Source organism: Podarcis pityusensis (genome assembly GCF_964106645.2).
Source record: "Podarcis pityusensis genome assembly, chromosome: 5".
Classification (NCBI taxonomy): Eukaryota; Metazoa; Chordata; class Lepidosauria; order Squamata; family Lacertidae; genus Podarcis; species Podarcis pityusensis.
In genome coordinates, this window is record NC_138032.1 from 8772746 (window position 1) to 8793585 (window position 20840).

Sequence of the window (20840 nt, forward strand, 5' to 3'; positions counted from 1 at the left end):
CAAATGGGGACTATGTCTTGGGACTTTGAAGGTGACATGATAGAAGTTTATAAAATATGTGTTGGAATGAAGATAAATGAATTTTTTTTCACACTAGAAAACTTGTGGACATCCAAGGAAGATTGTTGTGGAACTTGCCTCTGCAGGAGGCAGCGATGGCCACCAAAGGATTAAATTCATGGGGGATGAGGCTTTCCATCACTATTAGCTATAATAGCTATAGCTACAATATTAGCTATAATACTTCTGAACACACCAGATCCTGGAAACTGGAGGGGGAGATGGCTATTGTGCCCAGATCCTGCTTAGGGTTTTCCACAGGTATTGGCTGCTGGCCACTGCAAGAACAATGCTGGAAGAGATTGGTCTCCAATAGGCTGTACCTCTGTCCTGTGTGTCATTCCCATGCCCCAGCAATGTTAGGACTTCAGCACCAAATTAGCCACCTTTCAGTGTAGGTCAACAGGAAAAGTAAAATCAATGCAAAAATGTGCATGGTGAAAGGTATTTAGGAGTCAGATTCAAAGTTACTGGTCAAGGACAAAGTACTTTGCTTTCTTATGAAATGTAGCTTACACTAAAACTTTCCTGGAGATAGCCCTGCTTAAGACACAAGCAAAGTCTGTAAAGCTTATGCCATAATTTATGTAGTCTTCAAATTCCATGGGATAATTTATTTCAATAAGACCGCTAGGTGTAGAAAAACTTATCCTGAGTTCTTGTGCATTCTACAGCAACCTAAACCAAAATCCCAGTGAATGACTACAGTAGAAGGAATGACTATGAAAGGTGAAATGACAAATGCTTAGCTATGGCAGCACTGTATTAGTTTTAAAGTATAACATTTAGGAAAAAAGTACAAGAATGAAAAGTTGCATTTCTTTTTTTAAAGCAGCAGAAATGCTGTAAAAGTAAAGCTCATTTTCGTTGTACTGTTATACCACTAGAATGTCAGGCACAAAGGCTGTATTTTATTATCAAAAAGTACCACAAATAGCTGCATCAAATAGGATGAAGTAATGAAAATATTTTGCCGTGCTGTTAGTTATTTTGAATTAGCTGCTGCATCACCACCGCACAGAGGCTAATCAACTGCAAGAACTCATCAGACCCATCTGCCAAGCACTTGTCTGTCTCCTGCCAAAAAAAGGAAAATTACAAGTTTTCAAGATCTCCCAAGATAACTATATAATGCAGTCAGAGAAGAGCAGGCTTTTACATCTCCCTGCTTCTCAGGAACATAAATTAGTTTTTCAAGCTGTTATAGGGAGCTTCAAAATCAAACGTTTGACCCCCCCCCCCAAGTACACTTTACTCAAGCCAACATTTTCTAAAGCTGGTTGGCAGAGCTCTGTATGACCATTTGTTAGAGGAATCCCTACCTGAATTTAAATTTGCATTTCTCAGCCAGTCTTACAAGCAGGCACTGTAGTTGCCTATAACTAACAAGACTGGTCTACAGGTATTGTCTCCTTCCCTCCCAGGACAGAAAAAGGCACACCCAAAAAGTTCTGCCTTTGTTTCTCCCTAGCAGGAGTGAAAAGCACACCTGTGAAATCCGTGTAAACTCATTGTGTCTTCCTGCTCTGAACACGAATAAAATATCTCTGTTAATCACTGCATAAATGTAGAGCAATGCTAAAAATCTTCCCTCTGCTTTTCCATTGTGTGTAATGACTAGACAGGTAGCTCAAGCAAGTTGGCTGGGGTAACAACGGCCAATGTCCATTTCTCTTGAATCCCTTCTTACCACTGCCTGTTACCATAAAAGGAGAATTGCCTCATACAGGGAGAGTACCATTAGTATACCATTCTTTGGGAAGAATTCACTAATGCACAAATACTGTAAAGGATTTCTTATGGCCCCCAAACCACAAGCAAACATGCATTCTAGATATAAAAAGAACTGAAACAGAATGAAGACTCACAGCAAGCTTCTCTGCAATAACAGATTTCTGCTTGTCACTGAGATCCTTCCTCTCAATAATGGTATCGTGAAGCTGGTTTATAAACTGAGTAGCTGCGTAACCTTCATTGATCAGATTCTGGACATAGGGGAAAACAAATATTGAAAGCAGCTAGCATTAGCCAATTTAAACTAATAAGCTACAGGCTTCGACGACCAAAACATTACATCAATGCAGACGGAAAGTACTCCTTGACTTACTGTAAATCACAAAAAGCTAGGAGAGACAAAGCTTAGTTTATCGTTGGCGCCCTACAATACCACGTAAGATATTGCAATATGAGATTTCTGAAAATGGAGAGTAACGGTATTACCAAATACAAGCGTGCTACGTGATACAAATTCAGAACAGGTAGTTTAAATTGGATTTGTCTAATACCCAGAGGATTATTTGATGGTTGAGACAACAGGAGGCTATCTTGTTTTATTGTACACAAGTACCATACCATTGTTTAATGAGTCATTTTAGACACAAATCTGATTATTAGCTTAAGTGAAGTCTTGGAGTCAGCCTCATTGAGTATTCTGGAATACGTGTGTGTGTCACATGCCTAAGCACAGACCAGCTGCCGGGAAAGACTAAAGAGGTACGATGAACTAAAAATTCATCTTCACAATTCATCTATTCCATCACCCAATTGTAAGGAAGTATATACAACACTCTAAAGCAAGAAGGAAGTTTGGGGAAGCTCTAACCTTAAAACAGTTGTAGTTGGCCCCTGGTGATGCTAAAAAACTTTAGCTAAGTTGTGATGAAATGTTAGCCACTCCTGATTTTAAAGTACTAACGTGCACTGTTAATCGCAAGCCAATGTCTCATCCACCTAGCCTCATACTACAGAAAGGCCATTTCATATGCAGCTACCACTTATGCTTAGTAGGGCAGCTAGTGAAGCTGCCAAGAGGCTTGAAATGTCAGGCTTGGCAGCAAAGGATCTGGGATTATCAAATGTGCCGCCCCACAAAAAGCGTGTTGGAGATTAATGCAAGCCTACAGTTTTTGGATACACTGCAATAAGGACTGCAGAGCTGTTTGCAGGTGTGTCAGGCACATTTTGTAGCTGGAGGGCCCCACTCCCTCTGGGAAACCTTTGGGGAAAGGGGCACATATCAGTGGACAGAACCAGGGACAAAAGTGGGCAATGCTTTTGTGGGTAAAATAAATTTTACCCATGCATAATGCATTTACTTCTGGGGATTTTTGTAACCAGGGAGTGCTACTCCTCCCTTTGAGAGTGCTTTCCCACCTAAGGTCACTGGGAATAAATGTCAGAGAGTTCATGTTACATTTACACCATGACTGGCTTAAAGACGAGCAGTTTTTTGTTTCAACATGCTTACATAACCACTACTACCTCCTCTACAACTTGCCAATACAGAAAGAAAAGTAGCATTTAAAAAAATCTGATCTGATCCCTGTACATTTTAGATCTAAAGCAAGCTACCTTTGTTGCAGCTTCCAGTTTTTCAAATGAGCCACTCTGACATGCAGTTAGTAGACCATCTAAAATTCCTTGAGGGACAATCTAAAACAAAAGTTGCATAAAGAAAAACATCTCATTGAAGCACCGAGAATAAAAAATAAAAACAATGACTGCAAGTCCTGATGTGTAAGCAAAAGTTCAGAAGCCATCACTAGAACATACCATTTTCCATAGGTCGTCTTCACTTCAATGTTCTAGGGTTTACACACACCTTTTAGGTAGGAAAATCCTCATATGGCAACTGCTGCACCACTGGTTTTTTCCTCCAGTTTCATTCATCGTGCAATGCCAAAAAGGGGATGGCAGTACCCCTTTGCCCCACAGTTAGTGAGAGCCAGCGGTTAGATTAGCAGTAAAGCAGCAGCAGTAGATTAGTGGAAGTCGTGTGTAGTTGCAGTATCTGTTGGGGGTACCGTAACTTCACCCCATGGCTTCATTTCCCTCCTGACAAATGGTTCAGAGTGGATTAGGTATCCTTCCTATGTTTTAACCACCCCTTCGTCATGGAACCAAGATGGTAGAAACATCACATTTGCAATGCAATTTATGAAAGACGAATCCACAGTGTTGATTTCTGCCATATTCTATGCCTCTCTGTCTTCTGCTGGATCAGCAAACATACTTCCAGAACCACAGATGTTCAGAGACAACATGCTCTGACCCAAGATTCTGCTTTGGGAATGGATTTGGTCCCACATTTCCAAACTTATAAATGACCCTGTGACATAAATCGGTGAGATGCAATAGCATCCACCTAGTAAATAAACATGTAATAAATCAGTCAGACCTAACAGAAACAGAAAATTAAGCAAAATGAAAGAGGATTGTATTCAAAAGCTTTTCTTCATGTTTGAATGATTCACAAGTTTCTATGGAATATATTTCTGTATGCCCTGTTTTGCACCCCTGTGAACTTTAGTATTCAGGGCAAGTCATGAAAGAAAAAGCAAGCGTGGTACAACAGAACAGATAGCTGTGAAGAAAAAGATACCATTTTATGGAAGCAGTTTTCCAATATTTGCAAGCATAGACCGGGCCAACTGAAATACGCAAACTAGACCTACCCCTGCAATTTCAGTGACAACTTTCTCAGTGACCTCTTTCCCGCCTGTTAATCGTGTAGCGCTTTGAAGAAGTGTGATTGCTTTTCTCAAGTCCCCTTCTGATGCATGGACAAGGTAAGAGACTGCCTGTGGAAGAAATACTGCTTTATAAGAAAATCAAAGAAGAGATGAGACAGTTGAGATGCTTTTCTAAATACTCTTCTTTTCCTACAGCAGATTCCATATCTTACCCAATTCAGTAGGAAGGCTAACACATTCAGGGGGGCGAACATAGCACTTTCCCCATTTGTCACATGTAGTTACACATTTTCCTTCTCAACTACAAATCAACAAATGCTCTAATGGTAATCACGTTATAAGTGGTGTGATCTGTCCCCATGGCTTTTGTCCAACACTGTCAGATCTCTGTATCACAACACGGATAACGTTCTAGGAACACAAGACTAAGCTTTATGTTTAATCTCACAAGTTTGAGCTAGAACAGAATGCTTCCTTTAGCAAAGTTAATCAAATATACAAATAATTTACAAATAAGGTTTCCTCCTCCCTCTTCTGTAACTATGTGTGAGCTCTCTCACTGCTGCCAGAGAGGTCGACTGTGTTTATTTAAACAGGGATGCAGTACAGTGTGACTGTAGATGCCAGGACTGGTATGAATGGGTAGGCACTATTTGCTCCAGACAAAGCCCCGTGACGCTGGCAGCATGAGGCTGCAGCATTCCTGAATAAAAGCAGGGTAGCATGTGTCTTGATATTGCAGAGGCAGGCCTAAGCTCAGCCTCTCCAGCACAGCACTGCACTGCAGTCTGCACCCTAGCTTAATAAACTTAATAAAGAGGTAAGGCCACACCACTGCACTGCAAAACCACTTGTGTACTCTAGAATGACACTAGTCTGTACTTTGAACTTGTGGCACACTTGCCAAAAATACTAGCCACCACTGACCTGGCACAGAAATTCCCTAACTATGCTTAATTACCCGTATTTTTCGCTCTATTGGACACACCAGACCATAGGACGCACCGGACCATAAGAGGGGGAGAATAGGGAAAAAAACTTTTTTCTTGTTCTCCCCCTCAAAAACAAGGTGCGTTCAAGAGCAGGCCTTGCCGCTGCCCCCTGAGCTTGTGGGGCTGGCAGTGGGGGGAAGCGCTGCTTTCCCCCACCGCCAGCCTCAAATATCCCTGGCTTTACCCCGCCGCCCTGCGGAGGCTTTGTGCAGCCATCCCGAAGCTGGAACAGCGAGACGGGGGGCTGTGCAGCACCCAGTCTCGCTGTTTTGGCTTCGGGGACAGCAGGCTGCTATCCGCAAGCCTTGGGAGCCTGGTGGGAACTCCAGCCGGGCTCCGCAGGCTTGCGGAGAGCTGCCCGAAGCCCGGGGTGCACAGCGCCGCGCTCCCCGGACTTCGGGCAGCTATCCACAAGCCTGCGGATAGCTTCCTGAAGCCTGGAACGCGAGAGGGGTCGGTGCGCACCGACCCCTCGCTCTCCAGGCTTCAGCGAAAGCCTGCATTCGCTCCATAGGACGCACACACTTTCCCCCTTCATTTTTGGAGGGGAAAAAGTGCGTCCTATAGAGCAAAAAATACGGTATTTTGACTAAGTTGTGGGACCAACGCCCCTTCTGTAAAATATGGGTAATGATTATACTATGCATGTAGCTCAGCAGTGACCCAGAAAAAAATACACTAAGCATTGCGCCAGTCTCTTTTCACAGAATTAAAAACAATGAATCTCTGAATGAACAGAAAATCTACCTCACTGCTGACTGTCACATTCTCCTTTTCAGCAATGTCTAGAAGTCTCTGTTGCTGGATTTTGTCTGAAAGGGGCTTGAAACGAAATTTGGAGCATCGGGATGTTATGGGTTCAATTATCCTGTGAAAAAGAGAAAGTGAAACGCAATTACAAGAGGAATCCATCCTCTCTAGTTTCCGCAGAACGCGACAATACATTTTCCACTACTTCCTGCCCCTTAGCAAAAAAGTAAAATTTAGCAATGCATCAATTATGCTACGTTCTTCATTTTCCAAGGGGAATTAAGGAACTCTTTACAATGCAAGTTTAGGATTTTTACAATGGGAACTAGGAATAAATGTGGGATACTAAATCTTTTCCATCAAATAATAAGTAAGAAAGAATGGTGAAACCCATACATACCTGCTGATGTAATTACAAATAAGGCAGAAGCGTGTTGTTTTGGATTCTCTCTCCATGGTGCGCCGCAAAGCTGCCTGGGCTGCTGAGGTCATAGAATCCGCTTCGTCCAAGATTATAATCTTAAATGGGGGACACGGCCTGCCACTAAACACACACCCATTGCAAAAACATGCATTAACAACTTAAGCTACTAGTGCAGGTAATATTTGCAAATCCAACAAACGATGACATCAGTATTGCTTAGCCACTTTAATCCATTTCTGAGATTTGAAAGATGTTTTAATATTTTGGAACTTTTCTTTCAAGGATGACACGTGTTTCTGAACATATCCTGTTCAAGTTCTGACAGTGTAATCAGGGCCGGCCAAGACAATCTGCTTCCTGTTGTGAAGGACAAGATAACGTCCCTCACACCGTTCCAGCGTACTGCAATCTTGAGTTCCCTGGTGTTGTGGCCCACAGGCTCCCATCTTCCCCAGCCAGCTTGGCCATAACTCAGCCAACTCTGCAAGTAACTGACAGACTGAATGTTGGAAATAAAATGTCAAACACAACGACTGACAAGCTGCTGTCTGTATGCCAGCAACTGAATCATTCAGGGTGCAATAGAAGACAAGTGCAATCAGCATTTGGGAAGCTTGCACACAATTTCACGGCTTCCATAAATGTCCTATCGGGTACAGTGGTGCAAGACATGTGAAGGATAAATTCCCTCAGAATGCAGTTATGCTCCCGTGACTCACTCGAGAGCCCAAAATCCACCGTGCGATGCTGACTCGTGGCTTAATTTAGCATTACAGAGCGAACCCTTATAAAACTAAAGCAGAGAGAAATGCAATCCTACAAAGCAGCTTTGATCATTGTGCTTACTCTGAACGACTTCCCGACACTGTTAGTTGAGCAAAGCTCTTCACTTTCTCTCGAATGACTTGTATTCCACGTTCATCGGATGCATTCAACTCGAGGACTCTCTGCCGGAACAGTTCGGGCCTGTTTATCAGAACAGAAATTCAGCCAATTTTTAACCTATTTGTTATACCGAGCTATTAATCTGGTTTTGCATTTTGAATTCTGGACGTTGGTTTTCCTTGGTTAAAACAAGGTTTTCTCGCTCCCCTTCCTCCCTTTTGTTTGGGGACCTGGACTGCATAGTCATTATTTATTTAACTTATGAATCACTTAAGGCATTATTAACATCCCGAAGTGATTTGACAAAAAAAATGAAACTATAAAAACAATTGTGCCCAATACAGATACAGACTAGGATAAAGCATCTCAACTTGAAAGGCTCTAAGCTCTGGATTTTCCGTATGGAGTAGGAGGTTGGTGTAGATCAACATTTTCCAACCAAGTGTCCTCTATATGTTCCCTACTACAACTCCCATCAGCTGTACTTGATAGGTGTGGTGGGAATTGCAGTCCAAAACATCGAAAGGGCATCAGCTTAGTGAAGGCTGTACTAGAAGGCATACAAGGCCTTCTCTAGCTCTATGATTAGTGATCAGAACGTCCTAAATTTGTTAAAACTTCTATATTGATTGTAAAGGAACTCACTTGGATAATTAACAAAACACTCAAATCACTGAGTGACATTCCCCCCATTTCTGTGCATCTCTTCTCTATTTATACATGCAAGTTATGAATGTGCAACTGAAGGAAAATCTCAGTTTTAAAAAACCCACCTAGTCTCACGGAGGAGACTGCATGAACGGGGGTGCGCAGTTCAAGTACCTGTCTCGCTCCATAATACATAGTGTTAGACTTTGTGGCCACAAATTCTGCAGCCATGCATTACTGTTTTGCTTCCAAACACTCAAAATCATCATGATCTCAGTTTGGAAAATTAACTTTTGGTTACCTTTCTTAAAGTCTCAGCTTCAGTAACCATGGCTTAAAACTGTTCTGCCAATGTTAACTACAGGTTTATCTCTTCTGGAGGAAGAGAAATGCCTGCAAACTCAAGATTCACTCTGCCTAATTTCTGCTTCTTCATGTTGCACTAAACCAAGTGCCTACTATTAAGTCACCAAAAGTACCGTATTTTTCGCCCTATAGGACGCACTTTTTCCCCTCCAAAAATGAAGGGGAAATGTGTGTGCGTCCTATGGGGCGAATGCAGGCTTTCGCTGAAGCCTGGAGAGCGAGAGGGGTTGGTGCGCACCGACCCCTCTCGCTCTCCAGGCTTCGCGGACCTCTCCGCAAGCAGCGGGAGCGCTCCCGCTGCTTGCGGAGAGTTGCCTGCATGCCGAAGCCTGCGCGCGCTGAGATCAGCGCGTCCAGGCTTCGCGGACCTCTCCGCAAGCAGCGGGAGCCAGCACTGGGCTCCCACGGCTTGCAGAGAGCTGCCTGTTTGGGGGCTGGGGTCGGGGGAAGCTCGGGCCTGGGGGGGGAAATAATTTTTTTCCCTTTATTTCCCCCCAAAAAAACTAGGTGCGCCTTATGGGACGGTGCGTCCTATAGGGCGAAAAATACGGTACTAGAGGATTGTCGGACTCAAAACAGACACTTGAATGCCACTAGATCCCACACTTACCCAAAGAGTTCTCTGGCTGCTGCCAAAATAGTGGATGTTTTTCCAGTTCCAGGTGGGCCATAGAACAAGAGATTGGGAAGCTGCAACAGCAGGAGGTTAAACAATTCTGTCATACAATATTTTGTAAGTGGATATTTTAGAGGAACAAGAAACCTCAGGCGATGTTATCATTGAGTATTTGTTTTACAACACTTACATAGGTGTCTATGCCACAACTCAAGCATGGGACACAATTTTGCAAATAAGAGTTGTGTATAATTGCAGGCACAGATTTTAATCTGATCAATATTTACCGGCCTGTTTCAAATACTATCTTTACGCTTTGGTTTTTTATTTTCAGAATGTTGTAATTGGTAATCCCAAGACAGAAGGGAAAAAAGTGAAACAGATGCTTTAGATAATATTTTAAATACTATACAGGGGTGCATATTGAGTTGGACACAGGACAGGTCAATAGATGATTTGGTCAAATATAAATCTAGTGTTCTAATTAATTTAATGCTTTAAAGTAATAACAAAAGGCAATTTAATCATCAACAGGTCTGATAATTATGTTAACTATGAAATGAACTAATTGTGAATAAATGATATTAGGTTCTTTTTAAAAAATAAATAAATAATGAATTAATGAATTAATGCAAAGGAACAGTGCAAAGGAACATTTTCTATTAAAGTCAACAAGAGTTATTTGCTTTGGATTTTGTCACAGAACAGACACAGAAGTATCTTTTGTGTTTTACTTCAACCAATTTCCTTCAGCTTTTTTTTTTTTTTTTTTTTAGTGACTGTTTATGCCCAATCCCTCAAAGGACCTTTACAGGGGGGGAAATAGGCAGATCACATTGAGGAAGTCCTTCAGCAAGCAAGACTTTTGTCGCAGGGCAAGTCTAGGGGACCAGGAGCCCTCACACACCTGCTGACAAAATGACACTATAATAAAATTGGAATACAGTGAGGGGGGAAAGTATTTGATCCCCTGCTAAATTTGGCCGTTTGCCCTCTGACGAAGAAATGACCAGTCCATAATTTTAATGGTAGGTTTATTGTAGCTGTGAGAGACAGAATAAGAACAGGAAAACCCCCAGAAACCCAGAAGATAAAAGTCAGAGATTGATGTGCATTATAATGAGTGAAATAAGTATTTGATCCCCTATCAACCAGCCAGATGTCAGGCTACCTGGTATCTTCACAGTATGTAACGAGCTGAGATTAGAAGCACCTGCTGTAAGGGAGAGGTCTTACCTGTAATCCCAGCTCATTACAGTACCTGTACAAAAGACACCTGTCGACAGAAGCTATCAATCCAGCAGATTCCAAAGTAGCCACCATGACCAAGACCAAAGAGCTGTCCCGGGATGTCAGGGACAAGATTGTAGACCTGCACAACGCTGGGCTGGGCTACAAGACTATTGCCAAGCAGCTTGGTGAGAAGGTGACAACAGTTGGTGCAATATAAGGCCCGAAAAAGACCCAATATGGAGGCTAAATGGCCAAAATATTGGGAAATATTAGAAAAAGATGGAGACAATTGGAAATTGCAGAGTTTGGAGAAAATGAAGGATAAAGTGCGAGACTGGTTACATTACGCTCAGATTAAAGAAGTTTTTAAAAATGACAAGAAACTAGGGTTCCAGGTGGAGAAATCGAAACTAGAAACAGAATTGTTAGAACCAAAGACTAAGGTACTTTCTAGGATGTATAACTTGCTGTTAAAATGGAATACACAAGATGAAATGGTTAAATCGGCTATGATAAGGTGGGCACAGGACATCGGGTATAATATCATGTTTGAGGACTGGGAAAGGTTGTGGAGTACTGGGTTGAACTTTACTGCATGCAATGCCTTGAAAGAAAATGTAATGAAAATGATATATAGATGGTATATGACCCCAGTCAAACTTGCAAAAATTTACCACCTGTCTGATAATAAGTGTTGGAAATGTAAAGAGAGTGAAGGAACATTCTTCCACCTCTGGTGGACCTGCCCTAAAGTGAAGGCATTCTGGGAAATGATTTATAATGAACTGAAAAAGGTATTTAAGTATACCTTCACAAAGAAACCAGAGGCCTTTCTTTTGGGTATTGTTGGCCAAGGGGTGGTAAAGAAGGACCGGACATTTTTTATGTATGCAACAACAGCAGCAAGGATACTACTTGCAAAGCACTGGAAAGCTCAAGATCTACCCACACTGGAAGAATGGCAGATGCAACTGATAGACTACATGGAACTGGCTGAGATGACCGGCAGAATTCGTGACCTGGGAGAAGAGAAGATGGAGGAGGATTGGAAGAAATTTAAGAATTATTTACAAAAACATTGCAATTTGAGTGAATGCTAAGCAGGATGCTAGATCATAAATAATTGAGCACCACTAACTTAGATGACTTAAGATAATAAGTGAGATTGAGAAAATATAACTCTTTTTGAGAATTATAAGATTATAAATATATAGATGGGATACAAGAATGTAAATAAGATAATAAATTGCTGGTAAAAAGTTATAACGATGAAAGTGGGAGCGGGAGATGTGAGGAAGTCCAAAAAAAAATGTGAAAGTATGTTAAGATATTTGTTATATTGCCTGTTACATTTATTCTTATTGTAAACTCCAATAAATATTAAAAAAAAAACACAAACAAACAGTTGGTGCAATAATTCGCAAATGGAAGAAACACAAAATAACTGTCAACTGGGGTTGATATACAAGCAGAGCTGCACACCAAACAGCCACTATCCTGCTACTTTACTCAACATTTGGTACTTTTACAGAAAACCTACACTTGCCAATCAATGAATGAATACCACAAACTTGAACAGCACATTTAGCCGGCACCTACAGTAAGGTCTGATGAAGGATCTCCTAATCCTTTATCTAACTTAATGGCTGTATTTTTAGCAGAGCTGTAACATGACCAAGCTACGCTATTTCTGACTGTTGCCAATGATGAAGTTATGGTGCCTATAGGTGGCCTATTATCAGCTAAAGATACATGGAAATTTACAACACACAGTGCAAAACACTTTCAAAAGCATGGACATTTCTACGTAGAAAACAAGTTAGAATCGTAGGGTTGGAAGGGACCCTGAGGATCATCTAGTCCAAGCCCCTGCAATGCAGGAAAATGCAACTGTCCCATATGGGGATCGAACCTGCAACCTTGATGTTATCAGCACCACACTCTAACCAACTGAGCTATTCTAACAAGATGTAGACTAATTTCAATACATTGGTCAATTGATTACAGTGGTACCTCGGGTTAAGTACTTAATTCGTTCTGGAGGTCCGTTCTTAACCTGAAACCATTCTTAACCTGAAGCACCACTTTAGCTAATGGGGCCTCCTGCTGCTGCCGCGCCGCCGGAGCACGATTTCTGTTCTCATCCTGAAGCAAAGTTCTTAACCCAAGGTACTATTTCTGGGTTAGCGGAGTCTGTAACCTGAAGCGTATGTAACCTGAAGCATATGTAACCCGAGGTACCACTGTACTTATTATTTAATGATGGTCAAATATCCCATGTAGTACTCTGAATCATCTTAAAATGAAACTATTCAATACAATGGCCAGGACGCAAATAGCTACTTCAGGTGATAAAGAGACTGGACATGTTCAGGGGCAGATTAAGGTGCCCTGGAGCAGTGCTGACAAGAGATGTCCTGCTTTTTAACATGTGAGATGTTTGTTGTAGTAGAGTTCTTAGAAATGAGCCATGTACAACCCATCATTACTGCCCTGCCCTTCCCCCACAAGTATTAGTAACTAGCCTTAGCACTTGCTATCTCCTCCAAAGAATGCATGAGATGGAGTGGCAATTTAGCTGCAAATTTTAAGACGTTCCAGTGGAAGCATATCTTCTTCAAACTCCAGCTAAACATTCTTACCAAAAGACTAGGTCATCAACTTGGGATAAAACATCCCCTACCACTCTCTGGAAGCCAATTGGATCCATTAAGTAGCGGGGGCGGACCATCCGAATCGGTCCCACCTCCCTGCAGAGGGGAAGGGTTGCGGAGAAGTCCAGTTGCAGCAGGAAGTGATCTGACCATGGCACTTCTTTTGTTTCGCTTTTAGTTAGTGTCAGATCACCAACATCCGTAGAGGTAAACACCAAGTCTAAGGCATGTCCGCGGCTATGAGTTGGGCCAAACTTATTCAGGGACAGCCCCATGGAGGCCATGCTTTCCACGAAGTCCCGAGCGGCCCCTTGTAAGGTCGTGTTGGCATGGATGTTAAAATCCCCCAGGACAACCAAACTAGGTATCTCCAGGAGCATATCCGCCACGACCTGAAGCAGCTCGGGCAGGGAATCCTTGGTGCAGCGGGGAGGTCGGTACACCAAAAGGAATCCTGTACTGCCCCTATTGCCCAACTTCCAGAACATGCACTCAGAAAACTAGGTCTTCCCAATAGGACACCTGGTGCAAACTAATGACTTCCTAAAAATCACTGCAACCCCCCCTCCCCACCCACATCACTTGGTTTGCTGTGAGTAAGAGAAACCTGGTGGGCAAGCAGCAGCAAGGACAGGCGCATCTGCTTCATCCAACCAGGTCTCTGTCACACATGCCAGGTCAAATCCTCCATCCACAATCAGGTCGTGGATGGCAGTGGTTTTATTCATCATTGACCTGGCATTGCACAGCAACACTTTCAGGTCAGGTAATGAACAGCTGGAATGAAAAGATTACAAGAGTAGGAGGAGCCAAGCACTACTGGCCTTTCGTACAAAGCAGATACTGGGAAGAATGATACAAAGGATGCGTATGATTAAGCATGATGCACATTTCCCTAGGAAGGCAAGATCAAGCTCTATGTGAAACATCAGATACAGAAAAAGGGTGCTGTTCAGCTAATTTTTTGCTCTAGGGCAAAGGTGGTTCCACCCTCCACACATGCCCTATGCTGTCCCTAAATCTGCTCGGGAGGCTTGAGGGAAACCCCTGAACAGATCATGGGGGCATGCAGAGAGGGGAAAGAACATTTCATTGTACAAGAGGAAATCCTTGTACTGATGGAAAGCTCATCTTAGCACTAAGTTGAATACAACCAATACAGTGAAGAAGTTTGGGTCTATGTACAAGAGGAACAGACTTCCATTCATGCAACAGGACTTCCCCCTCTCCCTGAAGCCCCCCAATATCTACTCCAGAAGATCCCCCAATCCTTTACAGCAAATTTGAGAACTGTTCAAGGAACTTCAGGGCAGGGGAAGGAGAGGAAGGGGGAAGTCCCATTGCAAGAGCAAGTCCACTTGTACCATGTTCTATTTCACATAGACAAGGCCGGATTTATAATGGTGCCATCACATTAACTGTACCAGATTATTTTTTGTAGTCCTTGAAAGCTTATGCCATAGCCCTTAATATACCACAGTACTTATTTTGTAGTACCTTCATGTGTTCCTTTCAGGGTAAAGGGGAGCCCTATTCGGAAAGGCCCTAATCTCCTCAATCAGGCCTTGCACCCAGACATCCAGCCTTCTACAATTTAAACTGGTAGGTCTGGAGCCTCAGAATTACCTGTCAATCATTCATCAGAAGTCAATCATCACCACAGAGGTAGAAAAAGGCAGGAGGTAAGGCACTGTGACCTAAGGGTTGGCTTGCTCTGGTTATTTGATGTTTTGCTGAGACAAAAGTGCAATGGGTAACTGGCTGCAAGCAGGTCAATGGAGTGTGAAATGTCTGCATGCAGTGGAGTGCTGGATTTGGCCTGGGAGGGAACCTGAGATGGGGCAAGTGAATTACACTGACCTTTTCTGTGACCCAAAGTACGGGTGTATTTTTGGGCCAGAGAGCCAATCCAGCCACTAACATAAACGACAAGAGAAAGGCCGGGGCAGGGAGGGGCAGAGTTGTCTTAGCTTCTATTGCCACATTTTAAAGCATGGTTTAACAACCCTAAAAATACACATGAGGTTGTACCTAGCTAAGTTCAATGCGTAGAGGAAATGCATTAAAATTAATGACTGTAAGTTAGTCATGGCTGTTAACTTCAGTGGGTTCGTTCTGAGTAGGACTAGCACTGGATATGCAACCCTGGTTGTTTCAGAGTTTGGTGTTCATTTGCTCCTTTTAGGAAATGCAGAGGGAAGCCTTTGAAGTTTATTTCAGCAGTGGCACTGGGAAAGGGCTGATTAAACTGGGCAGGAGGCGTAGCTCAGCGGCAGAGCAGCACACTGTTCAGTCTCTGGCATCTCCAGAAAGGGCTGAGAAAGATGTCTGTCTGAAGTCCCAGAGAGCTGCAGCAAATCGGTATAGACTATACCAAGCCAGATGGACCAACGGGACAATGCAGCTTCCTATACCATTCCAGAACCTTCACTTCTGGTTGTTTTTTTGCCATCAAAATCTATTCCCCACAAAAGGAGTCCCAAGAGCATGATACTCCTGGAGACTCACTCAATAAGTTGTCCCATATTACACGTTAACTCTCAACTGTTAAGGATTTATTGTAATTTTTGTTGTTGTTCTGGGAGCTGTTCTGGGAGCATACAGCTGCAGAACGGCCAATAAATTTTATTCTGACTATATAGACACAAAAGTATGATTCATAAGACTACACACAATAATTATCTTCTACTGGAAAAATTAACTTGCATATGCCATGAAGCGCTGGGAGAACTGCAATACTCACATCAGCTCCTTGTAAGGTTTTCTTCAGTACTGCAACAACTTCCTCTTGAAATGCAACTTCATCCATGCATTTTGGGCGGCTACATAAAAAAAAGAATTAAAAAAAACTTAGCATGTATTATTAATATTTTCTGAACAGAAGTAACGATACATGTACCGTAACTTCTCTGTTCCTTTAGATCAATGAGCAAAGCAATTCTCTTTTATGGAAGTTAGTGGTCCAAGGATGCAGAGCACAGCTGTCACAGTTGTGTCACCCATCCTGTGGAAATCATTCCAAAGACCTGCTTTTGGCTTCCTTGCTATTTTCACTGCCTGCTGAAAATGATTTTAGGAAAGCTTTTAAATGAATACACTGCAGAGTCTAATAAATTTCTGCTGCTGTCGGCTTTTCTTTTTACAGAGATAAACAAGCAAATAACCCCTCAAATCTGGAGCTTAACAAATATTTCAGTCAAAGCAGCAAGTCTTAATAGCTAATACTCTGATGCAAAAAAATAGACATCTGGCGATGTAGTAGCCAGCCACAGATGAGCAACCTGGCCTGCGTGTGCAAGCAGTGCAACATCAAAGAAGCTGTCAACAAGTTCAGCTTCTACTTTTCCACAGAAAGAACCTCTGCAATCTTCCACAAGCCACTCCTCTGACACTGCACGGCTTATATAGGAGAATTAACTTTGGACTGGCATTCATATAACACTGTCCTGTGAAACAGAGCACCAACACTAGGAGAGGCATAATATAAGTGGAGACATCTAGTGGTTACAGTCATAGTCATTATTTAAAACAGTGGTTTTCAACCAGTGTGCCCTAGCACCCTGGGGTGCCTTGACTGATGGTCAAGGGTGCCGAGGGCAACACTGGCCTCCTCTTTCCTTCCCTTTCTCCTCAGATGCCTTCTCGGGTCTCTGCCTCCCAAAGGCTTGCATGGCTGCTTGTTACAGCAGCCCTGGCTACAAGCTCCCCAGGCGAATGGTGCCTCTGGGCTTGTATGGGGTGCTGGTTGTCAGGAGCTGAGGTGGCCTTGGAGTAAGCAAGCAAGGGAGGGAACCCAGCCAGCCAGTCCACCAGCCCCAGGCACCTCTTTGGGGTGGGGGAGCAGCTCAGAGGGGTGGGGGAGCAGCATGGGCGGTGGCTGCCCAGAGGACTCCCAATAAGAGGGGAGAGGAGGCTGAGGGAACACTCCACAAGGGAGGGGTGAGGGGCTGCCAGATCTGCAGGCAAGGGGTGACATAACTGAGCCCCTGAGCCCCACAGGGGTGCCGCAGAAAGAATGAAGTTGGTCAAGGGAGCCATGGACTCAAAGAAAGTTGAAAACCTATGATTTGAAACACCTCCAGTGTAGATGATAGCATTCCCCTAGCAATGGGGCTAGGAAATTTTTTATGCCAAAGGCCACATTTCCACATGAACAACCTTCTGGGGGCTGCATGCCAGTGGTGGGTGGGTCAAGAGGAAATAGTGGGCAGATCAACAGATGCAATTCTTTATCTTTGCACAGCAGGCTACATGCCAGCCATACAAGAGTCAATTTCTACACACCCCTTCACTCAGTCAAGCAAGAGGCATTCTTCATCCCTCGCATTCATTTTGGGCAATTACACCACTCATTTAGATTCCAAAGCAGAGTCCAATACTTACTATTTTTCCACCCAAGGAATAGCTCTGACCCTCTTGCCCTCCCCACTGCCTCCTGCAGTGGCAGCTGTTCCCCGATCTTTGGTAGATGGGGGTTTAGTGCTGATTGAAGATGGTCCTTTCAGAAATGCCTGCATTGCTGCTGTTTCTCACCAGTCTGCAAAGGAGGAATGGGAAGGAAATGATGCACATGTATCATTTGAAAAATTAGTTTTGTAATTTGATAGCTCCACTCATTTCTCAGTTGCATCAATCCTGACACCACTGATAAGTGAAGCAATTATTTTTGTTGAACCATTTCATTTATAAGCAGAAAAGCCTTCAAGCCTATATTTTTTTCTTCTGGTATAAGAACAAAAAGGGTGAAGTCTACAAGGATACGTTGTCATATGATCAAGAACCAACAAAGTCTTTTTACTCAGAAATGTCATGGCTTCTCTATGCACATCCATGAAACATACACTACAATCTGCAAGCAAGTTGCACAGAAACCCTGATGACAATTACACAACTCCTCCAATGTCCATGCATTCTTCTATACAGTGAACAGTCCTCTATCTGAAGGGCTGTCAGAGAACAGTTTTCTGTTTGAAGTAGTCCCTGGCTTACATCTCCTGTTCAAAGATAAGCAGACTGTATCAAGCTCCCAGTTCTGAGATCTGGAGGGGCGAAGGGATAGCTCAGTCAGTGGAGCATGAAACTCTTAATCTGAGGGTTGTGGGTTCAAATCCCAAATTGGGTGAAAGATTCCTGCATTGCAGGGAGCTGGATTAGATGATTCTTGTGGTCCCTTCCTACTCTACAATTCTGTGATTCTATCACCCTGCCAGCAGTTCTGCCACTATCTAAAATCCTGTGAGGCAGTCAAGCAAGAGACGGCCTTTTCTGCAGTAGCCACACACACACACACACCATTGTCGATCACTCTCCCTCCAGGAGCATTTGGCCCCATCCCTACATTTATTTAAGGTGCACCTTTTTCGCACAAGCCCCTTTGGGGTGGGACACTACACGGCTTAACTGTAACTAAGCTGCATATAACCCACCCTGAGACAGCATGGGGGAAGGGCAGACTATAAATACAAATAAGCAAGCAAGCAGCCCTAAGGAAGGGGAGCAGTTGGGGCCTGGAAGCTGCCTGTCAAAAGCAGGTGGGCAGCGACAGCAACCTCCACCCCCATTACTGCGGGAGGGTATTTCTATCTCAGTTTGTCCAATATTTCCAAATTTAAACATCAACATACATACATACATACAATATACAGTGTATATATGTGTGTGTGTGTATACACATACACATATATACACATACATAGTTTTATGCCTATATGTCTATTACCTACATATCTATATCTAGCTGTGCGATGATTTTTTTGTCTCTGGTTGGTTGAATGTAAGTCGCTTTGGGCTGCCCTGAGCAGGATAAAGCAACAAAAACAACAACAAGTGTAAGCAACCACCCTCCGCCCACCCCCTCAATGCTCCAGCTACATAATAATAATAATAATTTATTATTTGTACCCCGCCTATCTGGCTGGGTTTCCCCAGCCACTCTGGGCGGCTTCCAACAGAACACTAAAATGCAATAACCTATTAAACATTGAAAGCTTCCCTAAACAGGGCTATGTTATCTAAGTAAACACAGGGACTCTCGCGGCCCACAAAACACAGCAGTGCCCCGGATCCCTGAAGGGGGTGGGACGGAGGTGGTGGAGGAATAACATCCCTTCTCCCCCCCCCCCCGCTCGCTCCTTCAAGGGGTTCGCCACCGCGTGCGCGCGCCCCCCTCATTAAAGGCACCTGCGAAGCGGCCGCGCGCACAGATCTCCTCAGGCCTCTTTAGCACGCAGCTGAAGCGGCCTCCCTTTCCCTTCCCTCCCCCCAGAACTCCCGCCAAAACCGATCGTTTGGGTCAATGGGCGGGACCACTTCCGTGTATATACGTATGTATAAGGGCGCACTAGCAATACGAACGGACCATAGAGATCCGACGCGAGATTCCGTTCGCCCAGGGAGGGAAGGAAGGTGGGCGGGGGGAAAGGGAACTGGCGCGTCACGTGCCGCGCCATATATGGAGATGTGGGCCGGCCGTCCCTCGCCGAAAGCGGAGAGGCGAACGTCGTTTGCGAGAGGGAAGCGACGCGCGTGCGCTGAATTGTAAGCTCCTCCCCGTTCTCTGGATAGAGGAGGAAGAGGGAATTGTCCGCGTGAGAAGAGATTTGAGCATGCGCGCACAAAGTATTGCCGACCAGTCCCTGCAGGCGCGGGTCATGGGGCGCATGCGTGCGCGAGAGTGTGCCTCGAGTATTGAACTTGAGTTTTAGCTGCAGGCAGCGTTTTGTTAGTCGTACGGGGCCGTTCGTCGCTTATTGGAAACGATGTAGAAATCCAGGCATTTTGAAACGTTCAGGGTTCGCACCCACCACCCCAGTCCTTTTATGTTCATTCACACCAGGGCCGACCCTAGACATTTGGACACCTGAGGAGAACCACAAAATGGTGCCTCACCCTCCCTGTCAGGGAAGAAGGCGTGAGGGAAGATCTGCATGAGGAACAAGAGCAGGGAATAAGGATCTATATTGGAAACAATGGACAAATAAATACCTGCATCATCATCTGCTGTCCCTGTGGATCCTGCTGCCTGAGGCGATCGCCTCATGGGTGGGCCGGCCCTGATTCAGACTAATACTGTGAACTGCGAAAATACCTTTTGGGTGTTTATTTCTTGCCTCCTCTTTTTTAATTAATTTTTATTAAATTTTCAGTTTTACAATTTAAAATACTCGTTTTACATCCTTAAAATAACAGTCACTTCCCTTCTCTTTCTGTGGTTCATTTTAAGTATCCTAAATCCCTGCATATTTTACAAAAACTATGCCATTCAGTATTCCATTATTGCATCCATCAAAACTTGTTTACGCTGCTGAATTTATCTTAACGCTGCTGGCGTTTTCAGCTGTACACAATCACACCAAGGAGGAGGAAAGCAACCAACCACCTCACATGGTTGGCATCCGTCAGTCTCGAGAGACAAAGGAGTGCGCCTCCGGGGGTGGAGGGAGCCAGTGTTAGCAGCATTGAAGTGACCTCCCTGGGGCGCAAGCCTGGGCAGTGTGTTTGGAGGTCCTGGGCTGCCCAGACGACAAGACCCCCCTCTCGTCCTCACTTATTTGGCCCAAAGGAAAGCAGAGCAAGACGTTTAGCACCAGCTTGGCTGCAGGAGTTGCCAGAAAGAGGCAGGCATACAAGGCACCATCCAACCTCCTTAGGGACTTAGGGTCTACTGCTCAGCCTTTTCCTCTCCTGAAGATATCCCACAAGGCAGCAGGTACAGATTTTTCCTTGAGTATAGTTGAAAGG

The 20840-nt window shown here is 43.9% G+C and overlaps 1 protein-coding gene across 3 annotated transcripts; it reads right to left on the bottom strand.

Annotated features, from left to right (window-relative positions):
- Positions 1 to 951: 951 nt before the first annotated feature.
- Positions 952 to 19548, bottom strand: RFC4 (replication factor C subunit 4). 3 transcript variants are annotated; one of them, XM_081008257.1, is made up of 12 exons: positions 19281 to 19408; positions 18824 to 18893; positions 17484 to 17637; positions 15844 to 15922; positions 9208 to 9287; positions 7545 to 7664; positions 6675 to 6818; positions 6272 to 6392; positions 4515 to 4640; positions 3412 to 3492; positions 1929 to 2045; positions 952 to 1137 (listed from the first exon to the last, which is right to left on the bottom strand). In XM_081008257.1, the coding sequence occupies exons 3-12, from the start codon at positions 17615 to 17617 to the stop codon at positions 1042 to 1044; spliced, it is 1098 nt and encodes a 365-aa protein (XP_080864383.1). In that variant the 5' UTR covers positions 17618 to 17637; positions 18824 to 18893; positions 19281 to 19408; the 3' UTR covers positions 952 to 1041. The 3 variants fall into 3 exon arrangements, with proteins under 3 accessions (XP_080864383.1, XP_080864384.1, XP_080864382.1); XM_081008258.1 differs by lacking the exons at positions 18824 to 18893; positions 19281 to 19408 and adding an exon at positions 19459 to 19548; XM_081008256.1 differs by lacking the exon at positions 18824 to 18893 and having other exon boundaries at positions 19281 to 19414.
- Between the last annotated feature and the right edge of the window lie 1292 nt (positions 19549 to 20840).

Coding starts and splice junctions, on each gene's coding strand:
- RFC4 (XM_081008258.1), bottom strand. CDS start 17,617: ATGCAGGCATTTCTGAAAGGACCATCTTCAATCAGCACTAAACCCCCA. Junction 7,665..9,207: donor GCAGCCAGAGAACTCTTTGG/GTAAGTGTGGGA, acceptor TCTGATAAACAG/GCCCGAACTGTTCCGGCAGA. Junction 6,819..7,544: donor GTGTCGGGAAGTCGTTCAGA/GTAAGCACAATG, acceptor GTGTGTGTTTAG/TGGCAGGCCGTGTCCCCCAT.